Source organism: Brassica oleracea, chromosome C3 (genome assembly GCF_000695525.1).
Source record: "Brassica oleracea var. oleracea cultivar TO1000 chromosome C3, BOL, whole genome shotgun sequence".
Lineage (NCBI taxonomy): Eukaryota > Viridiplantae > Streptophyta > Magnoliopsida > Brassicales > Brassicaceae > Brassica > Brassica oleracea.
The window spans coordinates 28,480,808-28,499,883 of NC_027750.1; the positions used below are offsets into that span (position 1 = coordinate 28,480,808).

The following is a 19,076-nucleotide window of genomic DNA, read 5'->3' on the forward strand; positions in this document are numbered from 1 at the left end:
TAATTTTTTCGAAATTCCGAGGAAAAGCACCCTCGGAAATTTCCGACGACCTTTTCCTCGGAATAAGTCGTCGGAATTTTAAAAAAAAATCCGAGGGAATGTTCCTCGGAATTTTCCGAGGGACTACGTTCCTTGGAAATTTCCGAGGGCCACGTTCCTCGGAAATTCCCGATGCAAATTCCGAGGAAGATTTCGTCGGAACTTCTGAGGATTGGACCATCGGAAATTTCCTCGGAATATACCGAGGAAGTCCTCCCTCGGTATATTCCGAGGAACTTTCCGACGATCTAGTGGTCCTCGGAGTTTCCTCGGAAATTCAGTTCCTCGGAATTCCGTCGGAAATTTCCGAGGGATTTCCGAGGAAAAATGAATTTCCGAGGATTTTTTTCGTCGGTATGTCGTCGGAATAGCCTTATTTCGACGACATACCGACAATTTTTTCCCTCAGTATGCCACTGTTTTCTTGTAGTGTTGATATAATCCGGAATCAAACTTGGTGATAACCAAGTTGGAGGGAAAATATAGTCATTGTAATACACTCATTTGGAGTTTTTTATTTACTAATACATGAGATACATTATATATAAAAAGGAGGAACAAATGAAAATGTCATGAGCTGAAGTTTATATGCTCTTAATGAGTATCAAATGCTGAATAAAGATATCTACGGTGAGCCCTTGAATAGCTTCGGCCAACCTCTGCGAACTTCAAAAGATCCCATGAATCTAGCAACTCTACATAGCACTTATTAAAAAAATTCTCCCTGCTTCTAAACTCAGTGTTTTAAAATCACTAACCCAAATGTTTTGCATGTCCCAGATAATCTCGAATAACCCAGCCAGCTGTTACTGTATTTGTTTGTAGATTAAAAGCAGCATCTTAGTTGCACTTCACCAATCCATAACCTGGACGGGTCCATTTCTTGTTTCCATTTTTGTGTATATGCAATTTCCCAATTAATCAAAGTAGCCGGTTTCGCTTTTATAAGCGTACAGATTAAATTGTTTTTGGCCTTTCATATGTTCCAAAGAATCAAAAAGGTTTAAGAGTGCAACTGAGATGCATTTTTACGGAATAAATTTTTCATGAAAGCTTAATTCGTGTACATTTTAAACGGTTAAATAAACAAATGAAAACATATTACATTTGTTTTCATATCATTTCATATTATTCCAGGAAAAGAAAACATTCATTAAAAACATTATTCCACGTCAAAAAAGTTCTAAAATAAATAGAAGGCTAACTTCATTTCATTAAATTTGATAGATAAATATTCTTATCATTTCATCTATTCTTTTATTAGTTACCAGTTATCGTATTTTTTTGTAGGATGTTAAATTCATGCTTTATATTTGTCTCCAAATCTCAGTCTGAATAAGGTACAAACATAAATGATAAATTTGTTGTACGCCATATATAGTAATAGAATCTGGATTTTCAGATCACATGTTGTTTCAGAAAGCAGCCCACACCGATGAAAAGTGGGGTATAATTGCATTCATCTTGCCCCAAATAAGCAGACTTGCATGACTGATTTAGAGGGAAATACCAATGATACCTTATTTTAAGGAAAAACATCAAATATGAGGAAACAAAATTTACAATGATGCATCATTTTGAGGAAAAAAATGATGCACCATTGGAAATGATTTCCCCTCATATATTGATGTCCCCCCTCATTTTATGTCAAGTTTTTTTATAAATTAGTTTTTAAATTTTATACAATTTTTTATATCTTTAAAAAATCAATATTTTTTTATACTTTTTAAAAAATTATTAATACTTTCACAATATAGTGATAAGGGTATATAAACCCTTGTATTTCTTTTAGAAACTAAACTTATGTACATACTGAAGGTTTAATTAAAATAAAATCATATTTGGATAAAATTTGTAAGTTATAAAAATTGATAACCATCATTTTAGAATTAATGATAAATAGTAATAACATATATATATTTGGAAAAAAAATATAGGGGAAACATGAAGGTAATTATTGGAGAAAAAATGTAAACTCATTTTGAGTTTACCTTATTTTGAGGTGAAAAATGAGGGGACATATTTTTATTTAATTTTCATATTAAGAATTTCGTTGATAATTTATATGTTAGTAAAATGTACAATTTCTTTGATAATAATAATATTTGAAAAATATTTTAGCATTAGGAAAACTTTTACAATTAATTATATTGAGTATATGTATTTCTAAATACTGACATATTTAGTATATGCATTTCTAAATAATGACATATTTATGATAGTATTGACTAATATTGCTCCCTGTTCGGAAACTCGCTAGGCGCTACGCGTGCGGCACACCCGGGTCTAGCGATTTATTATAAAAGCGGGAAAAACTCGGGGAGTACGCGGGGAAGAATTTTTTGTACGTTTATACGTATAATACCTTATTTCTACGTATAATACAAAATAGTTATGTATAATACATGTTTATGTATAAAATATCTTTGGTATTAAAATTATAAATTTCTAAATACATACCAAATTAGATCACAAGTTTAATTATATGTACTACAATTCAAATCTAGTAATATAGAATATAAAAATAACTCTGACTTCTCGTAAAAGAAATGTTTGTAATGGCAAAATTCTAAGCAATCATTTTTTTTAAGAAAAAAAAAACATTTGTCATTTCCTTTTTAAACAGAAAAATATGTACAACTTGCTACTTAAATATATAACCCATCGAAAGCCCAACAGGCAAACACCCATTCACAAAACTGTTTAAAAGAGCACCAGATATTAAATGAAAGACTCAAGTAACTTCTAAACATCCCACATCGGTACATGGAGTAAGTAATAAACGTTCACAGACACTATAAATAAGCATTATCTCCCTCACAGTTAAAATCATTCAATCTTAAGTTAAGAGTGTGCGCACTTTGGTTGGGCCTAACTTCTTAAAATATTTAAGCTAATCGGTATTTAATCCGATTAATAGTGCCTAACGTGATTAAGCGGCCTATTGTTAATTTGCCAGATTTTTCATAGCGAATTGGCCTAAATCGAAATGCTTGACCTTCTAGTAGTGTTTTGATGGCCGTGTTTGCGGCTACTCGGCCGCGTTTTTGAACAGAGATATTGCTATACAATTAACTTCATAAAATTATATTTACCAATCATTAATAGAATTGAATAAATTCATAAGATATTAATATAACATATATTATAGATATATAGATATAAGATATATTTTCATTCAAAAAATATATTATAGATATATGATATAAAATAACTCATGAAACCTAAATAAATATATTGTTTAAAATTTGTTTAAAGCATTCAAAAATGACATTTGGATGTATACCGACGGTTGACAAAAAAAAAAGATGTATACTGACGAAATGATGTGGCAGTAGAAACTATATGAAAAAAGAAAATGTTTCAGTTTAGATACAATAGGAAGCTTCCAACGGTTTTAAAACCGAATTACCGGAATGTTTAGTCGGGCGTATGTCACAAATTTATTCATATTCCATATAAACTAATAACTTGAAGAAACTGCATATTGACCACTTAAAATTCTGCAGCAAGTCATTTCAAACTTTAGATTGAATACATACCGTTATATTTTTGTGAAATTGAAGAAGTATTGATAATCAAATGATTCTTCGTCATAAGGTTCTTGTAATACTTCTAAAAAATGTGATATTTAATTAAAATAGATAAGTAAAACGGGGTATTTGTCAAATATAACTCAAAATTTGATTTTAAATGCAAAACTATACCCAAATTTTAATCAAATGCAAAACTAACCCAAAATCTTTGTGAAGTTATAACCAATCTCTTATGATCAAACAAAAAACTAGAATTCATTTTTACGAATATAACTCTGAAATTTTTTATGAGGTTTTGTAAGTCTTGCAGTTTTGTAAGTCTTCTGCAAGACTTACAAAAGAAGACTTACATGAAGTCTTCTCGTATGGTATATCTTAAAAATAATTTATAAATTATATAAAAATATATTGGGGGGAAATGAAATCATGTAATTATAAACATTTGTAAATGATATAAATTAAAATATAGTAATATTGAATTGTTTTTAACATAGATGAGTGAATGTGAATCATGATGTTGTTTGGTTTAGGGTTTGGTAACATATATTGTAGTATTGTATGTACTCTTAAGGTTAGAATTTGGATGCTTAACATTTTGTTTTGAAAAAATAAATTTTGACCTATATGCGTTTAGTTTTGTGTTTTTATATTGAATTTAAATTTAATGAACTGGTTGTTTCCATTTAGTTAGTTATTTGAGTTTGGAGTTTATATTTAGAGTCTGGACAACTTATAGGAAGTCTTCTTGTGTTTTTTTTTTTACCTTAGAAGACTTCTAAGTCTTATGAGTTAAAAATATTAAATATTTTAGTTTCCCGCTTAAACATTAAAATTAATTTATTTTTGTCAAAAGCCATTAAACTAAAAATATAAAACTAAAAATCTAAAACTAAAAATCTAAAACTAAAAACCCTAGTTTCTTTTTGACCAAAAAAACCTTTGTCTCATAGAATTTTTTTTGTTACTCTCTCTCTCTCTCTCTCTCTCTCTCTCTCTCTCTCTCTCTAGACTGTTCTTCTTCTTCCCTCGTCGTCTTCTCTTCTCCCCTCTCTCGCTGAGACACAAGACATAGATACAGAAGAGAGACGAAGAGAAGAGAGACGAAGAGAAGAGAGAGAGGAGACAAAGTTCGGACATGAGAAAGGAATAAGAAGAGACGACAAAGGCGATAGCTTGGGTCGGATAGTCTGAGATTGAGGCTTCTTCTGTAAGATTAGAGCATCATTATTGCAAGTCCTTGTGCTTAGGTCCTTAATATATATATATATATGTATATGTATATATTATATATGCGTATATAATTGCGGGTTAAGGACTTTACGGAAACCCAAACCGAAAGTTCCTTAATATATGTGTATTAAGGACCCAAACACAAGGACTTGCAATAATGATGCCCTTAGACTCAACAGGTATGTCTCACTTTCAGATTTAGTTTTGTTTTTTCTTTTAATATACTGATTTGGAAGCTGTTGACGATTTGTCTACAGATCTAACTTGTGACCATACTATGCAAAAATCTTTGGTTTTCCCATACTCTGGAAAAAATATATGTTTGCAAAAATGACTCAAACATTATATTAGTTCAAACATATAACACTTTCAATAAAAGTCTTCTTGGAAGTCTTCCGGAATATTTCTGAAAAGACTTCTTGGAAGACTTAAATTTCAACAAGGAAAATAAAATATAAACAGAAAATTTAAACGGAAAACTCAAATTTTAAGTGAAAATTGAAATTTTAAATTTTATGAAAGTTAAAAAATATATTTTATAATCTAAGAAAACATATTAAACCATATGACTTGATATTCTTCAAGTAACTTAACACTTTTGAAAGTTAAAAAATATATCTTAAAGTTGTAAATACAAGTTTTACGACTCTATGTTAGTTTTCGTAAAACTTGTATTTTCAACTTTAATAAGCATGAATGTTGTTAACCTCGTCATTATCATCAATTAAGTTATGAGTTTCATTCATAACCCCCAATATTGACTAATATACATGAATTAACAAGAAAATGTTAAAAAGTTTTTATAATTTTAGAGAAGATGAAAGTTTATTAAACATTGACATAGAAAGCTTCCACAGAATAGTCCACCAAACGACTTCTAGGAAGTCTTCCATTTATGTCATTTTTGCAATTGAAAATTTATAAAGGAAGACTTCCAGAAAAGTCTACTCTACAACAGACTTTTTTATAAGTCATCCTTTGTAAATTGGGCTTACTTTTAGTTTTGAAAAAATCTCGAAAACACCAAAAAAGACTTTCCGGTAAGTCATCTAGGATAAACATGTTAGTTTTGCAATTGATCGGACTGTGTCAGAAATTTGACTTTCTCTAGACGGGTTACAAGGAAGTCTTCTGCCAGAAAAATAAAACTTAAATATTTAATTTTAACTAGACATCTTCCGTGTAAGTAATTTTAGGTTAATTTTGCAATTAAAAAATAATATTTAAATATTTGGTATTGTTGTTGTAACGATCATCAGCTTGTGTCCCCCCAGTGATGATCATGATCGGAGCTCTGATCCTTCCTGACACTCCAAACTTCCTCATCGAACGTGGCTTCGCTGAATAGGCCAAGCAAATGCTTCGATCTATCCGAGGAACCGATGAAGTCGACATACATGGAAGAACATGATCTTGCTTCCACGTTTGGATCAAATATAGAATCTATAATTAAATTAGAGAGTAAAAAGTGAAAACTAAAAATCTCATAAAAAACTAAAAATGAAGAAGGGAAAATTTCATGTTTACCACTTTCAAGGTACCACTTTTCATCTTTACCACCACAAAAGGGATATTATCAAAAGTATTTTCTTTATTAAGTGGCAAAATACTCTTATACCCTTGTTCTCTATATATATAATAAATCATTATTTTAAAAAATAATAAATAAATAATAAATAACTTTTTAAAAATAAATTTTTTGATGTTTTCGAATTATACTTTTTCAAATTCGAACTTTTTTATAAACTTTTTTACAAATTTTTTTTTAAAATTTTTTAAGTATTTATTTATATATTTATTAGAATTCAAAATTTCATATTCTGACAACCTTACCCACCCCTCAACTCTAAACTCTAAGGCTAGATTAGTTAACCCTAGGGATATAAGTGTCGTTTACCCTTCATTAAAAGTGAGGGTAAAAAGATTAGTGTAAACATGAAAAATGGTAATATAAATGTTGTATTTGTGGCAATTTCTCATTAAAAAAACTAATAAATGTTAATTACTGAGATTCACAAGATTTAAAAAATTTCTAAACCAGTTTTTGTGTTCATTCTACTCTTAATTCACAGTGAACTAAAATTTTCTTGAAAACAAAAAAAAATGAAAGGCGGAGAGGAAAATTAACACAACTGAATCAGCCAAGGAGTGAGTTTGAGAAAGAACGGGCTGCCATGAAAACAGGCACAAGCTCATATATAGTGTAGGACCGCGAAAATCCTAATTAAAAATTATGAAATGGAAATCATATAAAACGAAAATATAAAGACCAAAAATGTTTAAAAAATCATAAGGAAATAGATGAAATTCACAAAGTCGAGATTTGATCTATTTCCTTAGCTCAATAAATTGCGCTTAATGTGTGACGGTTTTATGTGATTTTTGAATCCCAAAATACAAACGTGATAAGACTGTTTCGCCAACACCCGAAATAGAATCTACGAACTAACTACTACGATATACTCTCGAAACACTTGTTTTAAAGAAGAAAATCTAAAGAGCATTTTTTTCTAGTGAGAGAAAGCTTGTTTATGTGTGTGAAGTGAGAAAGTTGTATATTTAGATTATGAAAAGATCATGTAGTATTTATAAGATAATTTAACTTGGTCACCAAGCAAGTTAAACTTGGCCACCAAGTTGGCTTGACTTGGTCACCAAGGTGGCTTAGCTTGGCTGCCAAGTTTTTCTTTTAAGACTTGAGCGTTTTTTTAAGATGGGTCCAAAACCAACAAATGAATCAATTTGCTTAGTTCATTTATCTTGCAAAGTGAGTCCAAAATCTGCATATCTCTTCATATAAAATCATAATTTTATTCGGCTATTGGGCTTATAAATTTTTTCTATTCACACATGTAATTCTTACTCAACCTATACACTACAAGAAAACAGGTCTGTTGCAAGGGAAAGAAGCATCGCAATTCCGTTGCAAATCGCCATTTGCGAGATTATTGCGAGGAAACGTATTCCGTTGCAAATAGCTCGTCGCAAATAAAAAACGCTCGCAGTATCCTTGCAAATTTGCGAGAGAATCATTTCCGTCGCAAATTTGCAACAGAATACTTTGCCTTGCAAATTTGCGAGAAACTAAATACCCTCGCAATATTGCAATAGATTTGCAAAAAAAAACTTCCCTTGCAAATTTTTTTAAAAATATTAAAAAAAAACTAAAAATACGAAATAGAAAATACAAATAAATATATATATTGAATCTGGTACACTACAGGAAAATGTGTCATTTCCAACGGTTAAACAAAAAAACAATTTGATATAATTAATAAAAACAAATATGTTTTTTTTGTTTAAAACAAATATGTAAATATATAAACATAAATACAAACAAAATACAAGAAAACCCTAAATCTAAGCCGCCGCCGTCGTCCTCCTCCAGTCGTCTTTCTCCACCGTACTCTCAACGCTTCAGCCACCATCGATGCTTCACCTTCGACGCTTTAGCCACCATCGATGCTTCTACTTCCAGCCGTCGCATCTACCTTCCAGATCCGCTTCTCTCAAATCCCACCACCGTCGAGTTCTGAAAAACGAACAAAAATCTCTGAAAATGAAAAAAAAAAATCGTTTAGAAATACGAGAAGAAATTACAGAGAGGTGAGAAGCTAGAGTGGTACGAATCTTCATCTCCGGTGAGTCTTGGACAGAGAGCAAAACGTGACGGCGAGGAAGATGGACTAAATCTGAAGAAGAAGGTCGGTTGCCTCCACTGCTACGAGCCGATGCTTCCTCAAGCACAGAGGCGTTTGTTCTTAAATGACGGAGACAGCAGCGGTTCTTCCTTCACGACAGCGACAGAAGTGGTAACTATGAAGAAAGTAGTGAGCGGAAGATGATGAAGAACAGAGGAGAACATAGAGGAAGGAGATGATATCTTAAAACATGAAGAGAAAAGAACAGAAGATTAAAGAGAGAGAGAGAGAGCTGTAGAAGATGGAGAACATAATTAAGAGATCATTCGTAGATCTGAAGAGAGAAGGAAAAATAAGAAAATAGAAAAGAAAAATTCTTGTCCATTGATTGAAATTCAATCTAACGGCTGGAATGGTGATCTATGTGAAAGGTGTATTGGCCAATAGGATTTTTTCTTTTATGTTTACCTTTTGTCACTATATCATTAGGTTAATGTGTTTATATACTAGGTATGTCCGTCGCAAACCCCTCGCAAATTTGCAAGGGAATTGCGAGTATTCTCTTGCAAATCCATTGCAAATTTATAAATAGTGTATTTTAAGGCTTCGTTTGGAGTTTTGTTTTCGGTAGACTATATGTATTTATTAATTTGGTTCTAAACAAATAATTAACGTGAAAATATGTTCAATATTTTTCGAAAATTTAGTTGATGTATATAAGTTATATAAGTTATAATGGTTTGATGTTAATTAATTGTAATAACAAATCAAGTCTTGGGACTTAAGTTCATAACAATAGTTAATTAAATTTCTGAAAATATTTTTCGACGTACATTTTAAACACTAAAAATGATTCAGTAAACTTTGTTATCCGTCACCAAAATCCTTGATAAAACCCAAACCGTCAAGTTTGGAATAATGGATTTGCAAGGAAGTTGCAACGAGACTCTCGCAAATCCCTTGCAAATTTGCAAGGGAAATAATATCCCTCGCAAATTTGCAAGAGATTTGAGAGGGATCCATTGCAATTCCCTTGCAAATTTGCGAGCGTTTAGATTCTCTCACAAATTTGCAAGGGAATTGTGAGGAATCCCTTGCAAATTCATGAGTCAATGCGTTTAGGGTTTCGTTTGGGATTTTGTTATATTTTCGGTGAACCAATATGTGTTTTGTAATTTTTTTTGAAAAAATAATTAACGTGAAAATTTGTTTCAATTTTTTTATAGAAATTTAGTTGACGTGAACTTATTGTATAAATTATAGAGTTTGATGTTTAGTACTTTGTAATATTAGTTTAAGTGTCGCAAAATATTTATTCCGTGAATATTTAGTTGATTGAAATTGATTAAGTTTCCAATAATATTTATCGATGTACTTGTTAAACACTAATATTTTAATTAAATATTTTTTATATTAACTTTATTTGATTTGTGAGAGAAATGTGATAAAATGTACATATCATGCATGTTCTTTGCAAATTTGCGACGGAGTTGTGAGGAAACAAGATAGACATACAAAGTTCTTGCAAATCTGTCGCAAATTTGCGAGAGAAATGTTTACTCGCAAATTTGCGAGGAATTTGCGAGGACTATGTAACTACACTCGCTAATCTCTTGCAAATTTTCTAGAGAATATTTTTCCACGCAAATTTGCGAGAGATTTGCGAGGCTTTTATTTTTTCTTGCAAGTTCGTTGCAAACTTGTCGCAAATTTGCATGTAAAAATTTTTCTCGCAAATTTTCCTTGCAACATGCGTGTTTTCTTGTAGTGATATTAGGCTTATAATAATTGGTCCAACATCGTGGTCACTTGTGAAGATCTTGAGTTTGTAGAAAAATTCTCCAAGAAAACTGATGCTCTCTCTCCAACACGATTAGTCTTGTGAAGAGGCAGAGATGACACAACTGACATCACCTATAGCTGAAAAATCTTTCAGACTCTGATGATGATGAGACCAATACGGTAATATTTTCTATCATTAGTGACAAGCCTCACTGTAAGAAGAATAAGAATCACAAAAATATAATATCTCCTATATAATAAAAGAAAAATACATTATCGCTTTCATATTACATTGGACACGTGTGAGCTTCACATCAATTTTAATTTGAATATGCTAACGTGTCAGCCTCACAATCATTTAACAGTTAGTAGAGTTACATACTTTTTTTTTAACTCCACCGCTGACAATTTAATGTGTTCACACTAATTTTTTTAATCAATTCTTCCTGCATGTTTAACATTTGTATTAGTGAACTGAAAATTTATTTGTACAACTACTTAATAATATCATTTTGAAAGAAAGAAATTACAAAATTATTAAGATTTGCATCAAAAAACGCTGGAATAAGAATGTTTTTAGAAATTGAAAGTTTCATATCTTGCCGAACTTAGCAATGGTTGAGGTTTTTGTACACAAATGCAATAAATAATTTTGATTGATTATGAATTAAAGAAATTGAGGTTAAAAAACACCAAACACAAAGTTGGACTTTTAGTTTAGCCAAATATTGTTTTTTTAATGGAATTTTCATATCAGACCAAGAATCAGAAACATAATCAGGATGCTAGAAAAAATTAGAAATTAGAAAAGCTTCAAAAGAAAAAAGTTCATGAAATCGATTGAAAAACATAATTCAGGTGCCGACTGAAGAGATCACATTATTTTTCATGCAACTCTAAAAAATTTCACTCGATTATATCATATTTTTATTATATTTATCAAAAAAAATTATAAAAAAATACACGTTATTGGTTAGAGACTACGTCAGTTTTGCAACATGCACAACAATATTAACACGATGTCCAACTATTTTTATTGGTATTCTTAAAATATGGTTCAATAATTGTGTATGTTAAATAAGCTCAGACTATTTGTTTGACATTTTTTTAGTTTGCTTTATATTATTAGAAGAAAGTAAGTATGTGTAAAATATCTGGATCCAAAGAACCAAACCGAAGTAGATTTGAAAATAATACTAAGCATAAACTAAAACTGATTAAGTACTCATGAATCTAAAAGTTTAATATCCACATAACCAGATATGAATTTTATCTAAACTAAAATATTTTGGATACCAAAAACATCTAAATCACAATTATATACTTAAAATATGTTAATTATTTTAAATTTTCTATCTATTAGACATTCAAAAATATGAAAATATCTAAAAATTATCAACAAAGTCACAAGTAAATATCTAAAAGTAACAGAATATATTCAAAATATTGAAAATGCTTATTTGTTCTCCATCCAAATATTTTAATTGAACTAATTTTTATGTAAATTTAAATATTTAGTTTTATATTATTCATATTTTTATGTTTTATATTATTTTATTTTTGTATTTTTAAGATTTAAATATATTTAGATTTTTGTTAAGAAAATACATAATTAAAAATGAGTATCCGAACTCGAATCCGAACCGAACTTTCAATGATTTGAACCAAATCCAAACCAAAATTTGTAAATGTCCGAATAAGATTTAAATTTTTAACTCTAAATATCTAAAATCCAAATATATCAACCGAGTCTAAACAGAAGTATGAATACTCACCTTTTGAAAAAGTTATACAAATTCTTTAATGCAACATATAATAAATAATCTAATAAATTATTTTATTCTGAGCACAACTAGGGTTACTATCTAGTTGTTATTCATCAACAAAAACAATGGAATCAATGAGCAAACAAAATCTCTCTCAAAGAAATAAGATACAAAAAGAACCGACCTTGTCCAAAAAATAGATAAATAAGATAAATAAAAATAATCAATGGACATATTTATCTTTTGAACATAATTATCTTGTTGAAATAGATAAATAAAAATAAGATAACCATAAATTTAGAAACCGCCCTAGAAAATAATTATTTATGTATTGTAACCTAACTTATATGTCTATAGTCTATATATATTACGTTGGTAAGTTAGAAACCCCCAATTTCTCTCTCAATAAACACAAAACGATGACTATTATCTCCGACCTTTCCTGGGATTTGGTTGAGGAGATACTCTCTAGGGTTCCCATAATTTCTTTAGGAGCGGTGAGATCCACTTGCAAACGATGGAACCGTTTATCCAAAAATCGGCTTTTGTGTAAAGCAGAAGCAAGGAGGCATCAGTTTCTACGCTTTATGGTGAAGAACTATAAGCTTTGTTCAATGAGATTCGATCTCCATGGAATCCTCGACGGAGAAGAATTCGTGGATCCATCTATTAAGGAGATCACCGTCGTTGATTCACTTAATCACGTCAAGGTAACCCAAGTATTTCATTGCGATGGCTTATCCTTATGTGTTACCAAGGACAAAGAAGAGAACAAAACTAGCCTCCTGGTCTGGAACCCATATTTAGGACAAACCAGATGGATTCAAGCCAGAAACGACTACAACAGGTTAGACCTTTATGCACTCGGATATGACAGCAATAATCGTAAACACAAAATCTTGAGGTTCTTGGATACTGGCTCCTCTTACAAGGTTACGCTGTACGAAATCTACGATATTAGTTCTGATTCATGGAGAGTTCTTAATATCACTCAGGACTGGGACATAATGTTCTATCATCGTGGTGTGTCTTTGAAGGGAAATACTTATTTTTTTGCAAAAAAAAAAATACTACTCGTAGATGGACCGGTAGAAATAGCCGAGCCCCATGCTATCTTACTTTGTTTTGATTTTACAAAAGAGAGATTTGGACCGCCTTTGCCTCTACCGGTTGAGCACTATGTTGACGATACTGGGACACTCTCTTCTCTTAGAGACGAGAAACTGGCAGTCTTATATCAGCCCACAAGTATGTCTGACGTGCAGATTTGGGTGACGACTAAGATTGAGCCCAGTGCAGTGTCCTGGGTTCCCTTTTTAAAAATTGACGTGGAACCATTCACAGGTTTCGGATTCCAGTTTCACCATGATGGTGCCAGTTTCTTCATTGACGAGGAGAAGAAAGTCGCTCTAGTTTTTCAAATAGACGAATCTGAAATGACCTGCTATGACACAGCTTACCTCATTGGGGAGAATGGATACTTTGAAAAAGTAGGTCTTGGAGAAGCTGAGAAACCCCAATGGTCGGCTAATAACGTGGGAGAATATTGCCCACTTGTGTGCTCTTGTTCCTTTGTTCCAAGTTTAGTGCATATCAACAACGAATCTGCAGGAAGCTAAACTTAAAAATCAAAAAGGAAGGAACAAAGAAGATCATCACTAACTATGATGACAATCACTTATTTGTTTTTTCATCTCTTCCATTTGTTTTTGTTTTATTTTTCATTTTTAAATCTCTTTTGGACAAAACTATTGGTAATTTCTATTATTTAGTTAAACAAGTTTTAGATGATCAGAAATTTTATCGTCGGATTTGCTCTCTATCCTTCACCGGGTAAATGAAACGATATAGTAGCCAGCCTCTCTGTACGTAGCTTTACTTAAGATTTTTTTGGTATCTTTACTTAAGATTATATTCAAACAATAATTCACGCAAAGTAGTATAATGTTATTTTACAAAAAAAAAAAAAAATAGTATAATGTATTCTCCCAACAACCATGTAGTAAGTATGTGGTACCCTTAAATTGTGGAAAGTCGGAAGTAAAGCATGTTGACTTGCTTGAAGATAACTTAGAGTATAAGTTATCCTAATGAGATTAGGATTATATAGATTGAGAGTTATCTATAAGATATGTTTTCTAATGAGTTTAGGAATTTAAATGAGATATATAAGGAGATGCTATGATTGTGGCATAACTTATGAGTTTGAGTTTGAGATCTTAATAAAGTGAGTACTTGTTGGGATCATTGTCTTGGAGCATAAGTTTACGATTCAATATTTGGTATCAGAGCTTATTCTATTGAATTCTTAAACAAAAATCCAAGAAGAGAAGGTTTGTGAGACAACATGGGTGACAAAGATATAGTTACGACAACTATTAAACCAAAGGCGCATACTACGACAATCCAATGTCCTATGCTCACAGCCACCAACTACACGGTATGGAGCATGAGGATGAAGGTGGCGCTCAAGGTGCATAAATTGTGGGAAACAATAGAACCAGGGATAGATGATGGAGATAAGAACGATATGGCTCGTGCATTGTTGTTTCAGTCCATACCGGAAGCCCTAATTCTGCAAGTAGGCGATCTTGAGACATCAAAACTTGTGTGGGAAGCAATAAAGGCAAGACATGTGGGAGCTGACAGAGTTCGTGAGGCTAGGTTACAAACACTCATGGACGAGTTTAGTCGATTGAAGATGAAAGAAACAGAAACTATTGATGATTTCTCCAGAAAACTCGCAGAGATGTCTTCAAAATCCTCAGCCTTAGGAGAAGACATAGAGGAGTCTAAACTTGTCAAGAAATTTCTTAACAGCCTTCCAAGGACGAAATATATACATATCATAGCTGCTCTTGAACAGGTTCTAAACCTCAACACCACCAGCTTTGAAGATATTGTGGGAAGACTAAAAGCCTATGAGGAAAGGATCGTAGATGATGATCAACCCGAAGATCAAGGAAAACTCATGTATGCCAATGCAGATTCCCAATCACAAACAGAAACCTATGGAAGAGGAAGAGGACATGGTGGACGTTATGGTAACAGAGGAAGAGGGCGTGGACGTTACAACAATCAGCAAGACTGGAAGCAAGGAAGAGACACGTCTCGAGTGGTCTGTTTCAGGTGCGATAAAACTGGTCACTATGCCTATCTGTGTCCAGACCGGTTGCTTAAACTCCAAGAAACACAAGAGAATGATGCTGAGAGCACACACGAAGCTGAGGAGCTGATGATGAATGAAGTTGTGTACTTAAATGAGGAGAATGTGACACCAAGCAAGTTCGAGACGCACACTTATAAAGACAATGTCTGGTACTTGGATAATGGCGCATCCAATCACATGTCAGGAAACCGAAAGTATTTTACAAAGATTGATGAGAAGATCACAGGAAAAGTAAGATTAGGAGATGACTCGCGCATAGACATCAAAGGAAAAGGTTCAATTGTTTTCATAAGCAAGGATGGAAAGAAGAAAATCTTGGTCGATGTCTACTTTATACCGGACTTGAAGAGCAATATTATTAGTCTTGGACAAGCTACAGAGTCTGGCTGTGATGTACGAATGAGAAAAGACTATCTCACATTGCTTGATAGTGACGGGAACTTACTGGTAAAAGCCATCAGGTCCAAGAATCGACTGTACAAAGTGACAATGGAGGTTGACAATACTAGGTGTCTTCAGGTCTTGAGAGACGATGATTCAGCTGTTTGGCATGCGAGACTTGGGCATGTAAACCGAGAAACCATGCAAAGCATGATGATTAAAGAGGTAGTTACAGGCATACCTAACCTGAGCATTGAGAATGAGACTTGCGCATCATGTCTGCTAGGAAAACAAACACAGAAAAGCTTTCCTAAAGCCACTGCATATCGTGCCTCACACGTCCTGGAGCTCATTCATGGAGACCTTTGCGGACCAATATCACCAACAACGGCGGGCAAGAAGAGGTATGTGTTCGTATTGATTGATGATCATACACGTTATATGTGGTCTATACTGTTGGAGGAGAAAAAGGAAGCTTTCGAGAAGTTCAAAGTTTTCAAAAGACTTGTGGAGCAAGAAACAGGAAGTGTCATCGGTACATTAAGAACTGATAGGGGTGGTGAGTTCACTTCTCAAGACTTCCAAGCCTTCTGCGATCAACATGGAATAAAACGTCATTTGACGGCACCGTATTCACCTCAGCAAAACGGAGTCGTTGAGAGACGAAACCGTACTCTATTGGAGATGACTCGCAGCATGATGAAACATATGAGTGTGCCATGTTACTTATGGGGCGAAGCTGTGAGGCACTCAATGTACCTTATCAATAGAGTTGCGACAAGAACTCTGAAACTACAAACACCGTATGAGTCCTACAAGAAGAAGAAGCCAAACGTTGGACATTTGAGGGTATTTGGCTGCGTCTGCTACGCTAAGAATGAGGCACCACATCTCAAGAAGTTAGACGACAGATCCAGAGAGTTGGTACACCTAGGAATTGAACCAGGATCAAAAGCATACCGCTTATACGATCCTACAAACCGAAGAGTTGTTGTAAGCAGAGATGTGATCTTTGCCGAAAGTAAACAATGGAAGTGGAATGAGAAGGAAACTCATAAGCCTACTATGATAACGCTTCCTATGGCAAGTAGTGAATCTACCTCTGATGCAGTTGCTGAGGAAGACGAGAGTAAGCACGCGTCTAGCAACGATGAGGAAACTGAGGAAACAGAGGATCAAGTGATCTTGAGAAGATCTACAAGGCAAACGTCAACACCAAGTTATTTGGATGATTACGTGTTGATGTCTGAGATAGAAGAGATTGAACGTATTCTTCTGCTTGTTGATGAGGAACCATGGGACTGGAACGAGGCAAAAGATCAGAAGGTGTGGAGGAATGCGTGCGAGGAAGAGATTACTTCTATTAAGAAGAACAAAACTTGGACTCTTGTTGATCTACCAGAAGGAAGCAAAGCAATTGGGTTGAAGTGGGTCTTCAAGGTGAAACGTAATGCGGATGGTAGCGTTAACAAGTTTAAAGCAAGGCTAGTGGCTAAGGGTTATGTGCAGCGCCACGGTGTTGATTTCGATGAGGTTTTCGCTCCAGTCGCAAGGTTAGAGACGGTACGAGTAATCATAGCCTTAGTGGTAATAGGGTTTTTGCCTATTGCAAATGTTGTAGTATAGTGGGGTGAATGTCGAACCAGTCCTAGTGATGTGAATCAGTGAGAATACAAGTCATTTCTTAAGCTAAGTAGATTCAATAGTGGTGAGTGTGTGACAACTAACAATAGCAAACAGAGCAATACAACAAGGTTTTAATCAATTTAAACAAGTGAATCCATGGGTATTGGGAATTGACTTCAAGTAACTAAGATCCAATCTAGGTGACAAGCTTTCAATCAAAGTAATCTCTTAAGTCTAAACACAATTTTAGACAAGTCCTATGTCTAGGTAAATGTCCATTTGCTTAGAAATCATTAAACATCAAATGTCTTTGGCTTAATTCAATCAAGCAATCTTTAAGTTCAAGTTTAATAACTATCTAGCAATTTTAACATCAAGTGTCCTTGGCTAATCTCACTAGAGCTTAGTTGAGTTGATTCAAACACTTCATCTAATCATGTCTGATGAGAAGTGTTTAGAAATCAGGTTTAGAGTGATCAAGACGGCGCCAATTTGATAATAGGTTTTTCTGCCTATTGCAAATGTTGTAGTATAGTGGGGTGAATGTCGAACCAGTCCTAGTGATGTGAATCAGTGAGAATACAAGTCATTTCTTAAGCTAAGCAGATTCAATAGTGGTGAGTGTGTGACAACTAACAATAGCAAACAGAGCAATACAACAAGGTTTTAATCAATTTAAACAAGTGAATCCATGGGCTAAGGGAATTGACTTCAAGTAACTAAGATCCAATCTAGGTGACAAGCTTTCAATCAAAGTAATCTCTTAAGTCTAAACACAATTTTAGACAAGTCCTATGTCTAGGTAAATGTCCATTTGCTTAGAAATCATTAAACATCAAATGTCTTTGGCTTAATTCAATCAAGCAATCTTTAAGTTCAAGTTTAATAACTATCTAGCAATTTTAACATCAAGTGTCCTTGGCTAATCTCACTAGAGCTTAGTTGAGTTGATTCAAACACTTCATCTAATCATGTCTGATGAGAAGTGTTTAGAAATCAGGTTTAGAGTGATCAAGACTAAACAAGCATTAAAAATACTCAACAAGCAAGTTCATACAAGGATCTAATACAATAACACCATAGATCTTCACTAAGTTACTCTAATCTCCCTAACCCATGAATTCTTAAGGAAACTACTCACTAATCTCCATGAAAACACTTAATCTCATAATAGATTGAAGCATATTCAAGTAGATACAACAGAGAATAAAGATAAACAAGGATTAAACAAGCAAAACCAAATTAAAACTCAAGAATAGATGATGAACAATGAAGAACAGCTCAAGAACAAATGTTTTCTCTCAAACTCTCAAAATACAAAATATGAAACTATAAAACTTTCACTCTCTACTCTTTGTTGTATTGTACTCTGTGTATTGTGTGTCTTCCTCCTTCCCCTTGCAGTCTCTTTTATAGCCTAAGTAAAGGAGGATGACAACACATCCATCATGTGAAAGCATAAAGCATAAAACACACTCATAAAAGTTAATCTCCACTTTCTTCCATTATAGAACACCTTTTGCCCCTTCATATGGCCAAAACAGTCTTGCCTCTTCAGAAAAGGTAGAGAAAGTTAGGCCAAAAGAGCCACCAAACTCATGATAGACAACCCATCCCCCATGTTGCAAGCTTTAAAGAGATAAAACTCACTCATTAAAGTTTTCTCCACTTTCTCCATGTTGCACACACCTTTAGAATACCAAAAATAAGAAGAATAATGAATAGTAATGAGTTTTATAGGTTTTAAGTGAATAAAAATGAGTCTAAAGGCTTAAAATTCGAAGGCTATTGTTGATGTTGCTAGGGTGGCCGCTAGGAATGTCATACTGATATGTGTGTAGTATTTTGATCATAAATCCCTCAATACAGCTCCAAACGACTTGAAACCACCTCCATTGTAAAGCTA

The 19,076-nt window shown here is 33.1% G+C and overlaps 1 protein-coding gene and 1 long non-coding RNA gene across 2 annotated transcripts; one reads left to right on the forward strand and one right to left on the reverse strand.

Annotated features, from left to right (window-relative positions):
• Window positions 1–7,983: 7,983 nt before the first annotated feature.
• LOC106334560 lies at window positions 7,984–8,950 on the reverse strand. The gene is made up of 2 exons (XR_001268627.1): window positions 8,406–8,950; window positions 7,984–8,337 (listed from the first exon to the last, which is right to left on the reverse strand). It is a non-coding gene; the product is annotated as an uncharacterized LOC106334560 (long non-coding RNA).
• A 3,457-nt stretch (window positions 8,951–12,407) lies between these two features.
• LOC106334559 (putative F-box protein At3g20030) lies at window positions 12,408–13,737 on the forward strand. The gene has a single exon (XM_013772858.1). The coding sequence runs from the start codon at window positions 12,414–12,416 to the stop codon at window positions 13,611–13,613; it is 1,200 nt and encodes a 399-aa protein (XP_013628312.1). The 5' UTR covers window positions 12,408–12,413; the 3' UTR covers window positions 13,614–13,737.
• The last annotated feature ends 5,339 nt before the right edge of the window (window positions 13,738–19,076 follow it).